The 18474-nt window shown below is 36.4% G+C and overlaps 1 protein-coding gene across 1 annotated transcript in view; it reads right to left on the reverse strand.

The window, feature by feature from the left end:
• The window catches only part of LOC149776726 (uncharacterized), a 111852-nt gene that overhangs the window by 62664 nt on the left and 30714 nt on the right, over positions 1-18474 (reverse strand). The window contains exons 4-6 of the mRNA XM_089941250.1: positions 16477-16667; positions 14122-14150; positions 8545-8616 (exon numbers count right to left, since the gene is read on the reverse strand). Of these exons, the coding sequence (XP_089797376.1) occupies positions 8545-8616; positions 14122-14150; positions 16477-16667 (292 nt within the window). The remainder of the gene's footprint in view (positions 1-8544; positions 8617-14121; positions 14151-16476; positions 16668-18474) is intronic.

An 18474-nucleotide genomic window follows, 5' to 3' on the forward strand; every position in this document is an offset into this window, starting at 1 on the left:
ATCAAATTCCTCAGAAGATGTCTCCTAGTGGTATAAACATTATGCAGTAATCTGTTGGTTGTTTCTGTCGTTAATCTGGTTCTTGTCTGAGTTCAGATACTGGTCTGTGCTGAGAAAGCAAACTTTAAGAAAGCTGTGTTTCTCTGAGAATACTTACACAATCATGTCATGTTAGGAATATTAGCTTGCTACTCACACAAAAAAAGCTACTCACACAAAAAAATCCAGCTCTACAAAAATAGGTAAATTCTCTTTTTATATATGTCTATCTCACGTGGACAAAGGACAATAACTCTTACCCATTACCTCACATTTCCAACACTAGTTCTTGTTAGTTTTTAACTGAGCAAGATACTAACGAGGATGCCTGCATGGCAGGGTGGTTGGGAGGGTTTTTAAGTAAAGTGATTCTGGGAGAAAAACAATTTACCTAAAAATATGTCCCCAAATGACATTACATAAGGAGAATATGTAATAGGAGGAGGGAATGCTGAGCATCTGACCTCTACCTTGGGTATCCTCTAGGGTATGATGGCTGGATTCCCCATGCAAACAATAACCCATGTTCCGAATTACAAATGCAACACAGATTATGGTCACTTGATGTATGACCCAAGCATATTAAGAAGACAATTATTGAAATAGTCTTAACTAAAAAAATTCACTGGTGAATCCTGTGAAACTGATAGGCAGTGTTGATTGTTTTAATTGGGTCTGGTAGTGTTCTGGGTTGCTACCACCAGTCCTACCAAATTCAAGGATTGCCTCTGTGAAGCTAAATCTTTGGGATATAAAACTCGAGAAGGTTGATTCAACAGCTTCAACTACAAATCTGATTGAAATGTTATGTCTGAATACAAGGCTTGCAGAGACTGCTCTAAACTCATAAGCGGTGATCATCCTGAGGTGACTTGGATCGTGTGCATCAAGCATGTAACCCATTTCAGCCACGAAGCAAGGGGATTGGTGGGTGGTATCTTGTTTCCTAGCTTTCACCAGAAGAAAAATGACATTTGTGTGTGCTATGACTTGTCTCTGCATTTCAAGTAGCATGAGAACAATTTGCCTAATCTAGACAAATCTAAGGAAGAGAGCATGTGAATGATGACTCATAGATTACCTTTAAGATGGTAAAATATTTTTAGCTACAAATCCTGGCTGTGTCAAGAGGACCACTGAACCAACCGATTTTAACTAACAATAGGTCAGTTCAATGGAAAGGGCATATAGCTCATTCACATTTCATGCTCAGACTAAAGCTAATAAGAAATATATCTTGTCTGATAGTAACTTAAGTGAAGTGTGGGCTAAGGGCTCAAATTTATTTGAAGTGAGCCAAGTTAAATCCCAGGACAAATTACATTTTGGAAACTGAGAGAAGGAATTGGGTCAAATGAGACCAAAATTGGCTAAAAGATCTGATCGATCTTTATCATACCCAATATCACATTTCAAACGATGCTGGAATGTGGCTGACATCATGTAGAGGTAGCCTTTTTATAGCAATTGAAGCCAACTGTTTCTCTTCAACAAGCCAGAGAAACAACTTACATGACTATAATCTCATTACTCCAGTTATATGAAGTTATGTACAATGTGCTATTTTAAAGTCATATGGTCAAAATACACTGCATGTATCTCCATCTAAACATACACTTTTAAGTGTGAATACAATGGGCATGAATATAATAATTTTTATACATGCACAAAATATGTTTATAACATACATATAACATGAATTCTTCAACTTGAAAATAATGTATTGGTTAAAACCAGTGTTTAATGGATACTGAGAAATAAAGAACATAAATAAAAAAAGACAACACACATACACACACATATATATATTTCCATGATGCTGGGTGGATAGGATGTGCAAATATGTATCGGTCAAATTGAGATTGATGGCAGATTCATCCCAACCAATGGAAATACGGATTGATTTCACTGTCTCCATCTTGAATTCCAGTCGTGAAATGAATTGGTTGAGACGACTCATGTCTCAGCCTCAACTTGCCATTTGACTTCTAAATAAGAAACAGCCTGGAATACTCCTGACATGCACCACCACCACCACCCTCCCCCCCTGCAATCTCCACGTTTTTCAATGAGTGACCATAGTTCCTGTTGTAGAAAGGCATCCTTCTTCCGATCTGATGGTATGTCCTTGGCTTCTTGCCACCTCTGTATGGTTGCATCCTAGCTAGGTTAGACTGTCTCTTGGCTTTGGGTTGCAATCTATATTGCACATTTGACTGAAAAGATCCCTTGTTCCTGGTCTGCATATCATCCCTTAACAATGGCCAGAGCTGACTGTTTTGAAACAACTTCTTCAATTTTTTTCCTCCAAAGAGTAACGGTGTCATCAATAAAACCTGGGTATAGTAAGGCTTGAGTGATGTGGATCACAGATATGCATCACATCGTATCAGGTTGAAGCTGACATATTGGCCTTTAGACGTAATGCTCAAGATGCAGTGTCTACATTCCAGACCAGCTTTGATGTGACATGGAACACATTTTTATCCACTTTAAAATCTGCGGAGGAGACAAGAACTGCTGCTAGATTTTTTTTAAAGGGCAGGACATCAGTACTGAAGGCGTGTGAGTGAGTGCTGCAACAGTGAGCTGAAAGCATCGCTGGTACCTGGCTTCCTGAAAAGAATGCCTAAGTATTCCCCAGGTCGACAATTCTACTGATTTTAGCTGATTGGGGAAGGATCAAAAAGGATGGCATCTCTTTCTCCTGGTCAGCATTTAATGATCATTTAATTTAATAGTTTGAGTAGCTGTAGGAGGTGTAAGGCATTCTGAAGTTGCGAACACCACATAAATGTACTCAACTGCTGCCTTGAGGCTAAATTCAGTCTGTTCCATTGTTGCATCTGAGTATGCCTTATTTTGAGTAGCTTCATCGTACTCACTGTCTGTAAAGTCCTGACATGGTTCTGTGTGCAGCTCTGAATAAGCCATACCAGGTGGTATCAATGACTCAATTCCATTATCTCTGAAAATCTTACTTCTCTCCCATGTGGATAAGTAGTGAACATATGGCAATCAGAAACTCCCAGAACAGCTAGCTGGTTTTGCCTGGATACTTGCAGTATAATAGAAGATGGTCCGGCTATCACTGGTACTGGCCGCTCTAAGGGCCTGATTTGTGTGTCAGAGAGTGGCTTTTGGGCCTGAAAGTCCAGACGCATGGGGTTTGTACCAGATCCATTGGATCCATTTCACAATACAGCCATACCAGTCATCCAGCATATAAAACCTTTTGAGAAAACAGACCAGCCTACTAGGAACTATGGGGATCTTAGTGACAGATCCATCTGTTTAGACATGCTGTCAGACACATACACTTACTATGATGGAGATTTCAGTGAGAAATCAGCCAGGCCCTTGGAGTGGCCAGTACCAGTGATAGTCAGACCATCTTCTATTTTTACAATTTCTGCCAAATTAGAGTGACTTTGTCACCATTATGGACTTCATCTATTTAATACCATATTACATCATGCTACTGTTCACCTCATGTTGTCATTTATGAGCTGACATGGCACTATTTTTGCTTGCTCCATTAGTAACAGTTTTGGTTTAGCAAGTTAGTAACATAATGAATTGCTAATTTATGCTGCTTTCTCTTCTTGTGTCATTTCAATAGAAATGTCAACGAAATGCATTAAATGCAAAAGTTCAATGCATATTCTAGAAGGCATCAAAATGCAACATTATTTTATATTACTCTGTTAGTAATGGCGGTGATATTAGCTAGTTAGAAACATGCTGAATTACTATTTTATGCTTTGTTTCTTCTAGTGTCGTTGTAAAAATAACAACCTATAGAAGAATATTTGTCAAACACAATAAATATAAAATTACGGTTAGATGGTCCAATTTGAGCATGAAGATGACATGGACTGTCAAAAGTAAAATGTGCGATAGCAGTACAGCTGCAAAGATAAAAAACTAGCGACACGTGGCAATGGAAAGGGGAGGTAATGGCCAGAATTATTGCCGTTTGTCTATATGAGAGAGATAAAATAGCACAAAATCACTTAGGATTGAATTGTTTGAGAAAAGAAATTAAAACAAGCAATATAAGGGTTAACATTTTTTTCGTAACTGAATACCTCACAATGTACATTTTTATATCCAATCTGAAGGAGTGCTCATGCACCGTTTTCCATGGGAATAAAGTTTGTGGAACTCGTGCACTTGAGCACCATCTCTGCTTTCTGTGTGTCTTGATCTATACTATTAATTCACTTTTACTTGCAAAAACTAATACATGAATTTATATATCCAATGTAAAAATATTTTACTCTGATGACAAATAAACTTCTTTCCCTGCAGAGATACATTCATAAATGTTCATAAATGTTAAACTGCTGTTTCCTTTTAACCACAAAAATTTATTTGGATTGGTTTTTTGTTTTATGGCACAGCAATGCCAGTGTATTATTTACTGCTGATGCCTTGCTTTCATCTGGCTTGTCCAGGGACACAAAATGGTAGACAATCTGAGCTGACATGATGTAGGATTTGAACCTGTACCCTTTTGATATCCAGTCGTGCACTCCAACCACTGAGTTGCTAGGACCCCAACCACAACAAGAGTCCCAAAAGGGAATGACGCTCTACTGGACAAAGAAAGTTTCCAGAAATTCAAGCTGAGACCATTTCTTCCATTAAAATGCTGAGTGCTGAAAACATTGTGATATTCTCCAGTGATAAGATTTTCAAAGTAACTGGTGTGGTAGACATATTGGACATAAACTTTGCACCATTTTCATTTAGGACTAAGGAGACATCATTATAAGTTTTTTGGTGAAAATCCCATGCCATAATGATCATCTATTCAGCTTTAGTATTGACAATATGATCTTTTTAGAAAGTCATTGTGGCAGCCACACTGGATGTAGGAACTGGCACCATTTAGGACCTTCAGAAAACCCCATGATGTTGATGTTGTTGTTGTTGTGTTGTTTTTGTAGGGTTTAATGCCATTTTTCAGCACAAGATAGGCTATAAATGGTAGAGGAAGAACCCGGAAAACCCCAGAAAGAACCACTGACCCACAAGAAGCTATTAGCATGCTTAAGCCAGAGACTCAAACCCACACAAACAGAGGTGAGATGGCACCAATCCATAATGGTAAGCACTTTAGACCACTCAGCCACTCTGGGCCCCTGGAAAACCCCAGGTCATAATGACCATCAGTTTAGGGGAAGTAATGAAAAGGCTTTTAAGACAGTCGTTGTGGCAGTCATATTGGATAAACAACTGGAACCATTTTCATTTAGGACTAGGTGAAAACTGCCATTCAGAGAAAGTTGAAACAAACAGATTTTTAAAACACAGGATCTATATTAGATGTTACTGCTATATGAGTGGCACAATTATCATCGAGAACCAATGACATATCTTAAGTCTATTGGTTAAAACCCCATGTTGATATAGAGAGATCTATCTGGACAGGTGGACAGATAGCAATAGCAAGATTTTCAAGATGGCTACTATGTTGGATGGATTGGTTAACAGACTGGCACTATATTCATTTAAGATGAAATGGACATCATAAGCTGTCTTCTGGCAAAAAAACCATATTAGCATGACTTTCTATTCAAGTAAAGTTGTGATAACAGAATTTTATGGATAGCTACCAGGGTGGCTATACTGGACATCAGATTGGCACCACTTTCATTTAGGACCAAGATGACATCATAAGAAGTCTTTTCGTGAAAATTCATGACGATATGACCATCCACTGAGGACTAGAAATAAACCCAATTTTCCAGATGAGCACAATGGTGGCCATATTAGATGTCTGTGCAGCACCGTTTTCATTTATAGTACAAGTCACATGGGTCATGTAGGCATTCAACACCAACTATTTCAGTAATGGGTGTCATTTATAAGAATCTGATTCTAAATACCTTTAAGTGGCAAGTATTCACTTCCTTTGGATTCTTATACATCCATATTCCTATGGAAGGTCATTATTTATATGTCCCGAGAGGTGCATATGGCAAAATCAATGTTAAACTATGTAGACATTTTTGGACGAAATGAACCTAAAGTTTTAATCCAGTACATTCCGGATTGAATGTCGCACACTGTGATGTCACAATGAAAGCTACACGTATTGAAAAACAAATTTGTACTTCCCTCAACTGTGACGATTCCACCTGACATGCTCTTACTTTGACCCAAGTTTAGTTCATGCCACCACTGTAAAAGTTCATAGCGATAAATAATTTTTGTCGGTAAGTTTCTTGGTGACAGTTAAGGAGCAGAGCATTCAATAATCTGTATTGAATATACTTTGGTTAAAGAAAATTCATGTCAAATTTTAAAAGAACTATTTATATTTAATTTAAAATGAGTCACCCTTGTGACTTTTACTACAGGATCAAACTAGACCATGGGAAAAATGTGTGTGTAGCAATAACAAACATGTGCTAACATTCAGATGGATGATGGACAACAGACCATCCTATTACTCTTCTGGTCTATGACCAGTAGAGCTAAAAACACATATCCATAAAATTAAATGAATTCAAACTATCTCAAAACACGGGATAAATGTAATGCAGTCACACTGGTTTAAAAGGTCACTTGTACAATGCAACACCATGCCTTAAACATCCAATTCTCCAAGCTTCCTTATATCAAATTATTACAAAGGTAAACCACTTCATATTTTAGGCCATTTTCCTCCAATCACAGATGTGACTGCTCAAGACAGGTTTAACTATACATTGGAAGTGTCTGCCAAACAAAGAAAAAAACATCTCTGACTGACTAGCATATTTTTTAAATAGTTATGCAGAATGCCTTATCTCACCTGCAAACACTCTTTCTATGATTTTTTACCCATGCTGTAAACTACTATGTGAGAAAAGTCCCTTCGGGCATAAAAAATGACATTCTGAGATTTTGTGTCTAAGAATTTTACCAGTTCACATATGATGCAGTTAATATAAGAATATATGATAGATCTAATATTGTGGTTTGAATGCACAGAATGCAATATCATTATGTTAGAAATTCTTTAATATGACATCAGCTTCCTACCATTAGATTATATTGTCTGATGGTATGTTCTTAAATTTAAGCAGTTTTGAGCCAAATGCAAGGACTTTATCAACATGTTTGAGTCCTTTTCAATGATAAAACCAAATAATGTTAAATTCAAGGAGTATTCAAGGCAACTCCTCAAATTAAATATTTCAAGTGTGTATGAAATTTGACAAAGACAAACCTTAATAGAAATTTACTAATTCTATATTTTTCCAAAAATTTATTTACCCAAAAAATTAAAATTTTTGAAATAGATCTCCAGCTTGCGCTTGCAACTTGACTTTATCAGATAAGTCTGTAAATTTCTTCCGTTTCAGATTATTTATTCTAACATAAAACAATTCTAAACTGAATTAAAAAGTGCTCATGCTGAGTAAGGAAATACTGCCATAAATATTACTGAAACAATGATATCACAGTTACATCTTGGTTTCTATTTAAGTGTTGAGTAACATAATAATTAACTTAAAATGTGTACTGGACATAAAGACACTCAGGACTGATGGATTATCTGAATGAAAATGGTTTCAGTGAATTATCCAATGCATTATGCTACAAAGCTTGTAATACATAATTTGCTTACTACATGTAAACTATGTAACATATAGCAATTGCACAATACAATCTGATTTTTCTTGTGGTAAAGTCTTTTTTAAGTTAATGCACTTGCATGCATCAAAACAAATTCCATGCACATGTGCACATAATGCATCTTATAAAAAATCTACAAATAAAACAATGTGTCATTAGAATGCCTGATTTGCAACACCTGTCACATTAATTTCAGGACCTTGCCTGAGGGGTTCTATTCATTATAGTTCTTGTGCTAGTTTTAGCACCTTAAACTTGACAACACTAATGAACAGAATATATCAAACAAGGTTCTAATAAAATATTACAATTAATAAAAACAGGACAAATGAATTAGAATCTTAAATGTCAAAACAGGGCAATGGAAAGCCACCAGCAGTATCATAATCTCTGGAATGAGTAATGACCAATTATATCACAGCAAGCAAGGCCAGTCAATGATGCAGAGTATGAACATCTTAAACCAATTTCTAAATTAAAACTATTTACCACACAATGGATTTACAATCTTTCTCTTTCTCATGCATGTATGATAAAATAGCTAAAGCTGTTGCAAGTTAGTTAGGAAAAGGCAGAAGTAAATGCCAGAAAAGAGATGGCCTTGTGGCATCAGTGTCAAGCAGTGCCACAGTGACATAGTCCAAATGTGATGGCACTGTTACAACAAACTGACCAATCAAACAAGACATTTCATTTAGTATTACTAGTTAACACAGCCATGAGGTACAACATCATGTAGCACCTGAACCTTTGACCAGCTGAACACATTTAAGTACATAAAGATCAATAAAGATCTTAAAAGAGTTAATGCTGCTCATGTCTGTAAAGCGATACCTGTTTTACTGCTTGCTGACAAGAAAACAAACTTACTTGTCTCCACTGATCTGGTATATTGCCTGAAGTCCAGTGAGATGTGACATGAATTCATCAAAGTCTCTTTTACTGTAAGAATGGAAAACATGGTTTCATGATTAGGCATGTAGAAATTTCATACTTTTTGTGGGATACCACTTGTCACAGATTTGTGAACTGCCAACACTACAAATGAAACTCTGATCCAAAATGACATCCCTCTTAAAATACTATTACAAGAAATAGTCTTTTCAACTAGACAAAAATGACTGCAATGTATGCAATAAAGGCCAAGTTTGTGGAGATTTTTGAGGCCTTATGGGGCCCTGCATATTATCTGTACATTTCCAGCTTGAGCAAAATTAAATCTTTATTTTCATTTTGGTAATTTTCAAGTCAACCGTTTCATCTAGGTTATTAACAATGTGGTCACTTAATTTACTTGTACATTATGCCTGATTGGTGAAACTATGACTCCCAACATGTGTAACAGTTTATGAAGAAAAGTCCTCATGGCTGTTGTTATTAATTTCAATTTGCACATTTTCAAAGATCTCTAAATTCAGAATACTTGTATTTATATCAGACCAGCAGTCATTGTCGCCTGTAATAAGTCCATTAGATACTGCCACCTCTGGTGACATATTTTTATCAATCCATCAGGCAATTTCATCTTTAATGACTTGTATTTAAACCAGTCCATCATTAGTTGTTACTAAAGGTGTGAAAATTTTAGTAAACATCTACCTGGTACCAGTTGATCTTAATGATCAGTTACCTGGATAACCAATCAAAATGAAATTGTTTTAAATAAGTACAAAAATGAATAGCTTTGTTGTAGCTTGATACTGGCATGGACAGCATGAAAAAGTGTATTTTTTCGGTGGTCAAAGAGTTAATAAAAGAACTGCTCATTTTGTATTTATTTGTATCAAATTATTATCAAGTAAATACACAAACAAATGGTTGATGAAACTGTCTAGTAAACTGACATGTTCAAACCATCATAAATATCATCCAACTATCTTTCCTTGGCCTCAGTGATAATGTGGGTACTTAAATAGAGACTGAGCTTGGCTTTGATCATATAGTTTGTGCAATTTATTAAAAGTGGCAAATAAACAATTGTCAGTTGTGCGACAAGATCAAATAAACACCCTCTGTTACTTGCCACTTAGCTGTATCATGCGTGGCACAATCAATGGGTTGCCACATGGGAAAACAAGCCAAGAGATTAAGGTCAAACATTTAGTGGAAGAGTAAGAACTCTACTTGGATACTGAAGAAGTACTTGTAGTACATTTGCACTCCATCAGAAGGATTGTAAACCAGAAAATGAAGTGAGTGCTGCTTTTACAAACCAAGGGCTTATGAGGCCACATGCACCAGTACAAAACTTGTACAAAGTGAATGGGTACCCAGTCAGTTATATTATTACCCAGACTATTATCGATGGGCAGGTACCCAAGTACCTGTTCACAACTCTAGCTGTCATCTTAAATTACTAGTAGTCAAACATTCCATCAGTCATTGTCACCTTTAATGACTTGTATCAATTCATTTGTCATCACATTTGATAACTTGTGTTTATATTAGGCCATCATTCATAGTCATCTTTTATACCACACCAACAATTATTGCCAGCTTTGACAACTTTGTTTTTATATCACTGTCAGTAATTATCCCCTTTATTGGCTTGTATTATATCAGACCATCAGTCTTTGTCACCTCTGATAACTTGTAGACAACTGTTTTTTATTACCATCAGTCACTGTCACCTTTGATAACTTGTAGACAACTGTTGTTTACCATCAGTCATTGTCCACTTTACAGGCTTGAATTATATCAGACCATCAGTCCTTGTCACCTTTGATAACTTTTAGACAACTGTTTTTTATCACCATCAGTTACTGTCCACTTTACTGGCTTGTATTATATCAGACCATCAGTCCTTGTCACCTTTGATGACTTTTGCATTTATGTCAGACCATTAGTCCTTGTCACCTTGAATGACTTGTACACAATTCTGTAGTATTACCACCATCAGTCAACTGTCCCTGTTAATGACCTGTATTATAATATCTGACAGTCAGTGTCACCTTTGATGACTTGTATTTATATCAGACCATCAGACTTTGTCAACCTAATGGCTTGCATTGAACCTGACAAGACACTGTCACCTTTAATGACTCATATTTATATCAGACTGTCTGACTTTAATGAGTTGTATTTATCTCGTATCATTAGTTTTTGTCCCCTATAATGATTGGTATTTATATTAGACAATCAGCCACTGTCAACTTTAATGGCTTGTATTTATATCAGACAATCAGACTTTGTCACCTTTAATGGCTTGTATTTATATCAGACCATCAGACTTTGTCACCTTTAACAACTTATGTATTTAGCATGAAAAAGGAAGAGATTCTTTAATTCTTTATGATTCACTTACTTAACAGAGCTCTGTTGTGATAGCATTTTATTTATTGAAGTAAAAGTGTTTAAACTGATTAACATGAAAGTTTTAATACTGTGATTAATCTGAAAGCTTTAAGACTGAGATTAAAAGAAAAACTTAACACTGATAATAAGCTGAAATCTTGAATACTGATATTAATCTGAAAGTTTTATCACTGAGGTTAAAATGAAAACTTTAACACTGAGAATAATCTGAAATATTTAATACTGAGGTTAAATCTGAAAGCTTTCACACTGAGGTTAATCTGAAAGTTTCAACACTGCGGTTAATATGAAAACTTGAACACTGAGAATAATCTGAAATATTTAATACTGTGGTTAATCTGAAAGCTTTAACACTGGGGTTAATTAACAGTGAGTTTAACCTAGACTGTGAGTAGACAGATGTCTGAATATTCATAAAGACACTGAATTGACCACTATAGAGGCTTGACACAAAAATTGCTGCTTTTCTACGAATGAGCAAATGGCAAAACTACTTCATGGATTTTAAATGATTCCTCTTCAAGTCTGGAAAGGCATCTGATATTTCATCTTTCTGTAATGCTTTTAATAGCAAATAGTGCAAACATTCTGATAATGTTAGCATTATTACATTCAGGGAGGAAACGATGCTAAAACTTTTTAATTTAGAATGATTAGATAAGTTCAACTTCCATTTTCTCTCTGTGTGTGTGTGTGTGTGTGAGTGTGATTTTGATTTTTAACACAGCTTTAAAACATTTTCAGTCATTATACTGTGGCAGTTAATAGTAACGTCTAGCACTGAGGCATTATGCCAAAGACATGTAGCATCATATCCCACCTAATCACATTATCCTGACACCAGACCAACCAATCCAAACACTTACATCTTAATGCTGAGCACCTAGTGAGGCACCTGTTAGTAGCATTTTTATAAGTCTTTGGTATGACGAGGCCAGGGTTCAAACCCATTACCTCCTGCATCTTATGCAGGTGCTAACCACTAGGCTACTGGAGTAGTCATTTCCCTCTTTGCGATGACGGCAATATTGCATGACAGATCAGCACCATTTTTATTGAGCTACAACAAAATATTTGTTTTTGTTCCTCTTGTTAAGTTAATTGCCATTTTTCAGCACATGATAGGCTATACATGACAGCTAGGGGTGAAACAATTTATTGATATATAGATGCATCAATACTTTTACCATACCAATAAACGTATGGATACAATGGGTGGAGATATGAAACAAAACAATACTCACACAATACAAGCTACTTTAATATCTAGGAGTCATGAATAATTTTAGTTGTTTACCTTTCTATTCTTTAAATTGAAATTCATTTGAGACATTTCACATGCACAGGCACTCAACTTTGTTGTAAAGAAGAAAACCCTACTGACACACCCACCTGCCTTCTACAAATTAACACAAGGTGACATGGTTACTAATGCCCACCACCACCTCACCGATCACATACTAATTATTTTATCTCAACTGCACTTTCAGCATAACGGAGACAATTAACTGCTCATGATAAAAAAAATGCTGAAAATACAGAGAACAGAAGTACCATAAATTAAACTGGATTTAGTTCATTTTTTCATGTGAGTCAGCATATATTTCCAGTTCTGTTGTCCATAAGCAATACATTTCATTAACGCAATAATTTATAGGGCTTCTGTGCAAACAGATGCAAGAGCACATAATGCAAGAAAATTGTCGGTCAGGGAGTTCTTTTTAATGCTAATTAACATCTCTGCCAAATATTACTTTCGATTGCATATGTTTAATTTTTTTAAAGCTCAGATGATCACATTATCTAAACGTTTGTAGAAATACATGGATTTTAATGTAGCTAAATATTTTACATTACTCCTTAAAATAAATAGTACTTAACGAAAAATAAGTAAAGTATTAATGATGATTCAAGCTGGGCTATGACTAAAATACGCAACAGAAAAATGGAGTGCAAAGGAAATAAAATAAAATATGAAAATTTTAATTTGGGAACATTTTGACTTTGGTACATTTTGACCAGAGTACATTTTGACTTGGGCATGTTTCAGTCAGGGAATGTTTTGACTTGGGTATGTTTTGACTTGGGTATGTCTCAGTTTGGATATGTATTGACTTGGGTCTGTTTCAGTCAAGGGTACATTTTGACAGTAAACTATTATAACTATTGACAACTGACAAGCAGTCTCTTTTAAAGTATTTTTGTTGCCTCATCAAAGATGAGAATAGCATATATAGAGATGCTAAACCTAGGTATGCATGCTGCCTGCTTACTGGAAATACAAGCAACTGGTCAACACACACAAAAGGGTGCCACCTACCACTGATAGATCCTCTAAAGACGGAAAGACCATCAAGTTGATACACGTATTCAAAATGTATCATGTTGTAAACTGTGTATCATGAATCACATGGATACGGAGCACAGGTCTATTGTTTCACCCCTAACGGCAGCCAATATATCTGGTGGATGAAGAACCCAGAAGAATTTCTGGAAGAACCACAGACACATAGGAAGCTTTCTCACACACTCATACTGGCAGAGACTAAGACTCGAACCCACACAGTGGTAAGCACCTTAAACCGCTCAGCCCCCCCCCCAACCTGCCCCTCCCCCCCCCCATATTTGGAACCTCTATTCTGAATGGTGAAGGACCCGTTCTGTGATAAATAAATACATGCACACATGCATGGAAGAGCAGCATGGAATGCATAATCTCCATCTCTTCTTCAGAAAGTGAGGCAGATAAAAATAGTAACAGAAACAAAACCTAGTAATGAACACCTAGTAGGGGCCCCGAGTGGCCAAGTGGTCTAAAGCGCTCTCCGTTACGGATCCCTGCCATCTCACCTCTGTCTGCGCCGGTTCGAGTCTCGGATTGAGCCAATGTGGGTATGTGAGAAAGCTTGCCAGTAGCTTCTTGTGGGTCGGTGGTTCTTTCCGGGGTTTTCCCAGGTTCTTCCTTCACCATTAATACTGGCCACCATGTATAGTCTATTGTGTGCTGAAAAATGGCGTTAAACCCCACAACTACAACAACACCTAGTAATTAAGGCTGGTGTCCTACAATAACTGAGTCTGAACTTTATTGTAAGCCAATCTAAAAACAAACAAACAACAGTATCAGCTTACCTTAAGACTTCTATAAGTTCTTCGCAAGTCTGAAAAGGAAAATGATGAAATTATCAGTTAAATTCTTGATTGTATTTATGTAAATCTTTGTCAGTATTACACGATTACTGCTGAAGATCACTAACCTAGCTAGCTCTAGTCCAAATAGCTCTAATGCAGCATGCCGAGATACTATGCTACCAAGAATCACAAACCAGGAAGTGGATTCATCTCAATATACATGCTGTTTGTCCTTCAAATTCTCTGCAATTCTGTAACTTTCTCATCCTAACCAACAAAGCTTTGAACTGCTCAACCTTATACTTGTTGCTTAAAACAGGGGAGGTTATCTTACAGGATATTGTATTCTTTAATCAGTGTAGCAACAGTCTCTGCAGTATCAATCCCTGCAGTACTAGCCTCAGGAGTACCAGTCTTTGCAGTATCAATCCCTGCAGTACTAGCCTCAGGAGTACCAGTCTTTGCAGTATCAATCCCTGCAGTAACAGCCTCTGGAGTACCAGTCTTTGCAGTATCATTCCCTACAGTACTAGCCTTTGCAGTATCAATCCCTGCAGTAAGAGCCTCTGGAGTACCAGTCTTTGCAGTATCAATCCCTGCAGTAAGAGCCTCTGGAGTACCAGTCTTTGCAGTATCACTCTCAGCAGTATCAGTCATAGCATTGCCAGTCTCTGCAATACCAGTCTTAGCAATGCCAGTCTCTGCAGTCGCATTCTTAGTATTGCCAGTCCCTGCAGTCCTAGTCTTAGTGTTGCCAGTCTCTGCAGTCCCAGTCTTAGTATTGCCAGTCTCTGCTGTACCAGTCATAACATATAGTCTCAGCAATGCATGTCTATGCAGTCCCAGTCTTAGTCTTGCCAGTCTCTGCAGTACCAGTCATAGCATTAATAGTCTCAGCAATGCCAGTCTCTGCAGTCCCAGTCTTAGTATTCCAGTCTCTGCAGTACTAGTCATAGCATTAATAGTCTCTGCATTGCTAAGATACCTATATCAATAACTGACACTTTATATTCAATTATTCCTTTATCTATGTTCAGCATAGGCTGACATAGCAAATGTGACCAAGCAGGACAAGATATGCGAGTCATCATGGTTTTCTTGATTATGTATTACAAAGGGCCCTGCTAACTAAAAATTGCGCAGCAGGGCCTTGAAGAAAGTTAGAAAAACAGGCATCCAGGGGATTAAACTCCTCCAAAATACTATGTGGAGTACTGGAAAGCCAGCTCATTCAAGATCTCGTCAATAGACAGCTACATACCAGTTCTGACTGAAATCCAAGAAAATTTGGTAAAGTATGCTGCAGAAAGAAAACGTAGGGGCAAAGGTAATCAGGAGACATAACTCTTATAAACAAAGATCCAGGATAAATTTGGTTGAAATTTGACAATCCTTTGCAAAATAATGCCATGGAAACCCACGCAAGTAGGAGAGACAATTAGGGTGCTTATAACTCCTGTATATGTTGTGGAATCATAGAAATTAAACAAATTCAAGGTCTTGTCATCATCATGGTAAAAGTTAAATTTACTTAAAATTTAAAAATCTTAGTAAAGCTGTTTTGCAGAAACCAAAGTTTAAAGGTCAGAAAATTAAAGGCCATAAATCCTCTACATGATGTTGATGGAATTCAAGCTTTTCAAGATTTCATCAACATAAAAATATAAGGTATTACTGCAGTACATAATATCTGAAGGACAGGTAATCTGGGATTAACCTGTAAATTATGCTGCAAAGTGCTAGAAATTGAATTTATTCAAGGTCTCATTCAACATAAAGCCACAAACTAAATCTGGAATCTGAATACTTGAAAGGTCTTATCAATACAGAGCTGCATATCAAATTTTTTTGTGACATTAAATTCTAGCCAGCCAAATTTGACAGAACAGATTGAATTTGGATTCATTGGAAGTCTCATCAATGTAAAAAGCTGGATACTAAATCTGGTCAAAATCCAACTTCCCAGTCAAGTTATCTTGCTGGAAACAAATTGTTAACTGCATGACATAAAAACCATAGTGCAGTATTGACTCATCAAGTAGGTTAATTATAATTTGATTTTACAAAACTAAATACCCTACATTTTAGTATTTATGCACTATTATGACACTGTGTTACTGAAACATCCTTAATACTCCCTTGCTTATAACAACAATTACACTGATGGCACCCATGAACAGCATTATAGCATGGAAGAACTGTAATTTGCTCAAACTGTATATAATAGCACAGAAGGAATGTAATTTGCTCAAAATTGTATGCTGCCAATATGGTGAAATTAAAGACTGGCTAGAATTTAATGTCATAAAAAATTTAATCTACAGTAATTCTGGTGTTTTTTTGTTATAATGTTACCATGGTGTTTTCCTGGTGTCCTATTTTTGCATCTCTGATCCCTCCATGCCCATCAAGCATGATCTGCACATGAAACATGTCGGAATTCATGGAAACCTGTGGAGTTTCCTGTGACAAGGGTGGTGTGAATGATAGACCCAGCTGTCGGGCAAGCAACTCTAGCCTCTCCACTAAAGACTGCTGGTTTACCACTGAAAAAGTTAACAACAGCATTTAGTTTGTGAAGCAATGTTACTACAGCTAGATGTTAAGATAAATGGTTAGGATTACAATTTCAAATTACTGTGAGATAATTGATGAGTGTAACATGACACTTTCCTTAACATGGATCATCTGAACACTGGATTCAGAAAATGAATGTAACAATAACAGCTGATCAGTAAATCATCAAAGACAAATGAAATATTAAATTAATACATACTTTAATTATTTACACGCAAATATGAAGCTGAATTTGAGAAACCTAGGTCCTAATCACACTGGTCTTAAAAGTATGGATCACTACTTGCTTCCTTACATTATTATTATGTATGCACTTTTGCAGATATATTGCAATTGGCCAAGTCTTTCCATCTGTGAGTTATGCATCCAACCTTTCATAACACAGTTCATGCTGTCACATGAACACCACCCAACCTAAGCAGGGAAGAAATCATATTTGGTGTTCTGTTTTACAAGAACAACTAGATCACAAAAAAGATTTCAGATCCTGAATGTACTTCTGCTGTGGGAGGCACTAGGCTTCAAATGTTACGTTTGCATCAGTAATATAGACCCTTCCTTGTGACACAAACTCCATCTGCACTGACTAAGGAAAGGTTATATCTGAAGATATTTTATGAGAATGAATAGACCATAACAAAGGTTTTGGATCCTGTATGCATGCACTGGTGAAGAATGGGGTGGGTGGGACACATCTCACAATGTCATGGGTAATATGGACTTTCCTTGTAACACAAACTTCATCTACACAAATCTGTAGAATAATCTGGAACACAATAATGTAGATTTTTCTCAAACTGTACTACTGTGTGATTCCTAATAGTGAAGATTATATTAAGCCATTTGTTCAAGCTCTTAATAATTTCTACAGTCACTACCAATAGCCATTTGTTCAAGCTCTTAATACTTTCTACAGTCACTATCAATAGCCACTTACTCAAGCTCTTAATACTTTCTACAGTCACTACCAATAGCCACTTACTCAAGCTCTTAATACTTTCTAGTCACTACCAATAGCCATTTGTTCAAACTCTTAATACTTTCTACAGCCACTACCAATAGCCACTTGCTCAAGCTCTTAATACTTTCTAGTCACAACCAATAGCCATTTGTTCAAACTCTTAATACTTTCTACAGTAACTACCAATAGCCATTTGCTCAAGCTCTTAATACTTTTTACAGTCACTACCAATAGCCATTTGCTCAAGCTCTTAATACTTTCTAGTCACTACCAATAGCCATTTGTTCAAACTCAATACTTTCTAGTCACTACCAATAGTCATTTGATCAACCTCTAAATACTTTACACAGTCACTACCTAAGGTCACAATATGAGTAATAAAATACTGTAGAATTTAGTGTTAAAGCTAAAAGTATTTTTGGGATTTATATGCCTTACTTGCTCCACTATGGCATAAACCTTGCAAAGTTACAAGAGCAAGAGAACAGTGCCCTCTAACATGTATATGCGAATGTTTCATGCCTGTACAAATAATAGTATCAAAGAAATTGAGCTAAATGAAATAACTTCATGTAATTACATAAGCAAGAAAAGTAGGTCACTGTTACCATAATTTTCCCTGCTGTCTTTAGCACCTTTCAATGTATCCTTAAAGTTTCGTGACTATACAAAAAACTGTGTCAATGAAACAGGACCAGAACTGATGCCTATGCCGAAGTTGCTACCAAAGATGATAAAAAGAATATTGTTGGACATGTAATCCATATTTTTGGCCTTGCTTTACAGGCTAGACAAACCCACAAAACTGATACCAA

Source organism: Sinohyriopsis cumingii, chromosome 18 (genome assembly GCF_028554795.1).
Source record: "Sinohyriopsis cumingii isolate HCF-2022 chromosome 18, ASM2855479v2, whole genome shotgun sequence".
Classification (NCBI taxonomy): Eukaryota; Metazoa; Mollusca; class Bivalvia; order Unionida; family Unionidae; genus Sinohyriopsis; species Sinohyriopsis cumingii.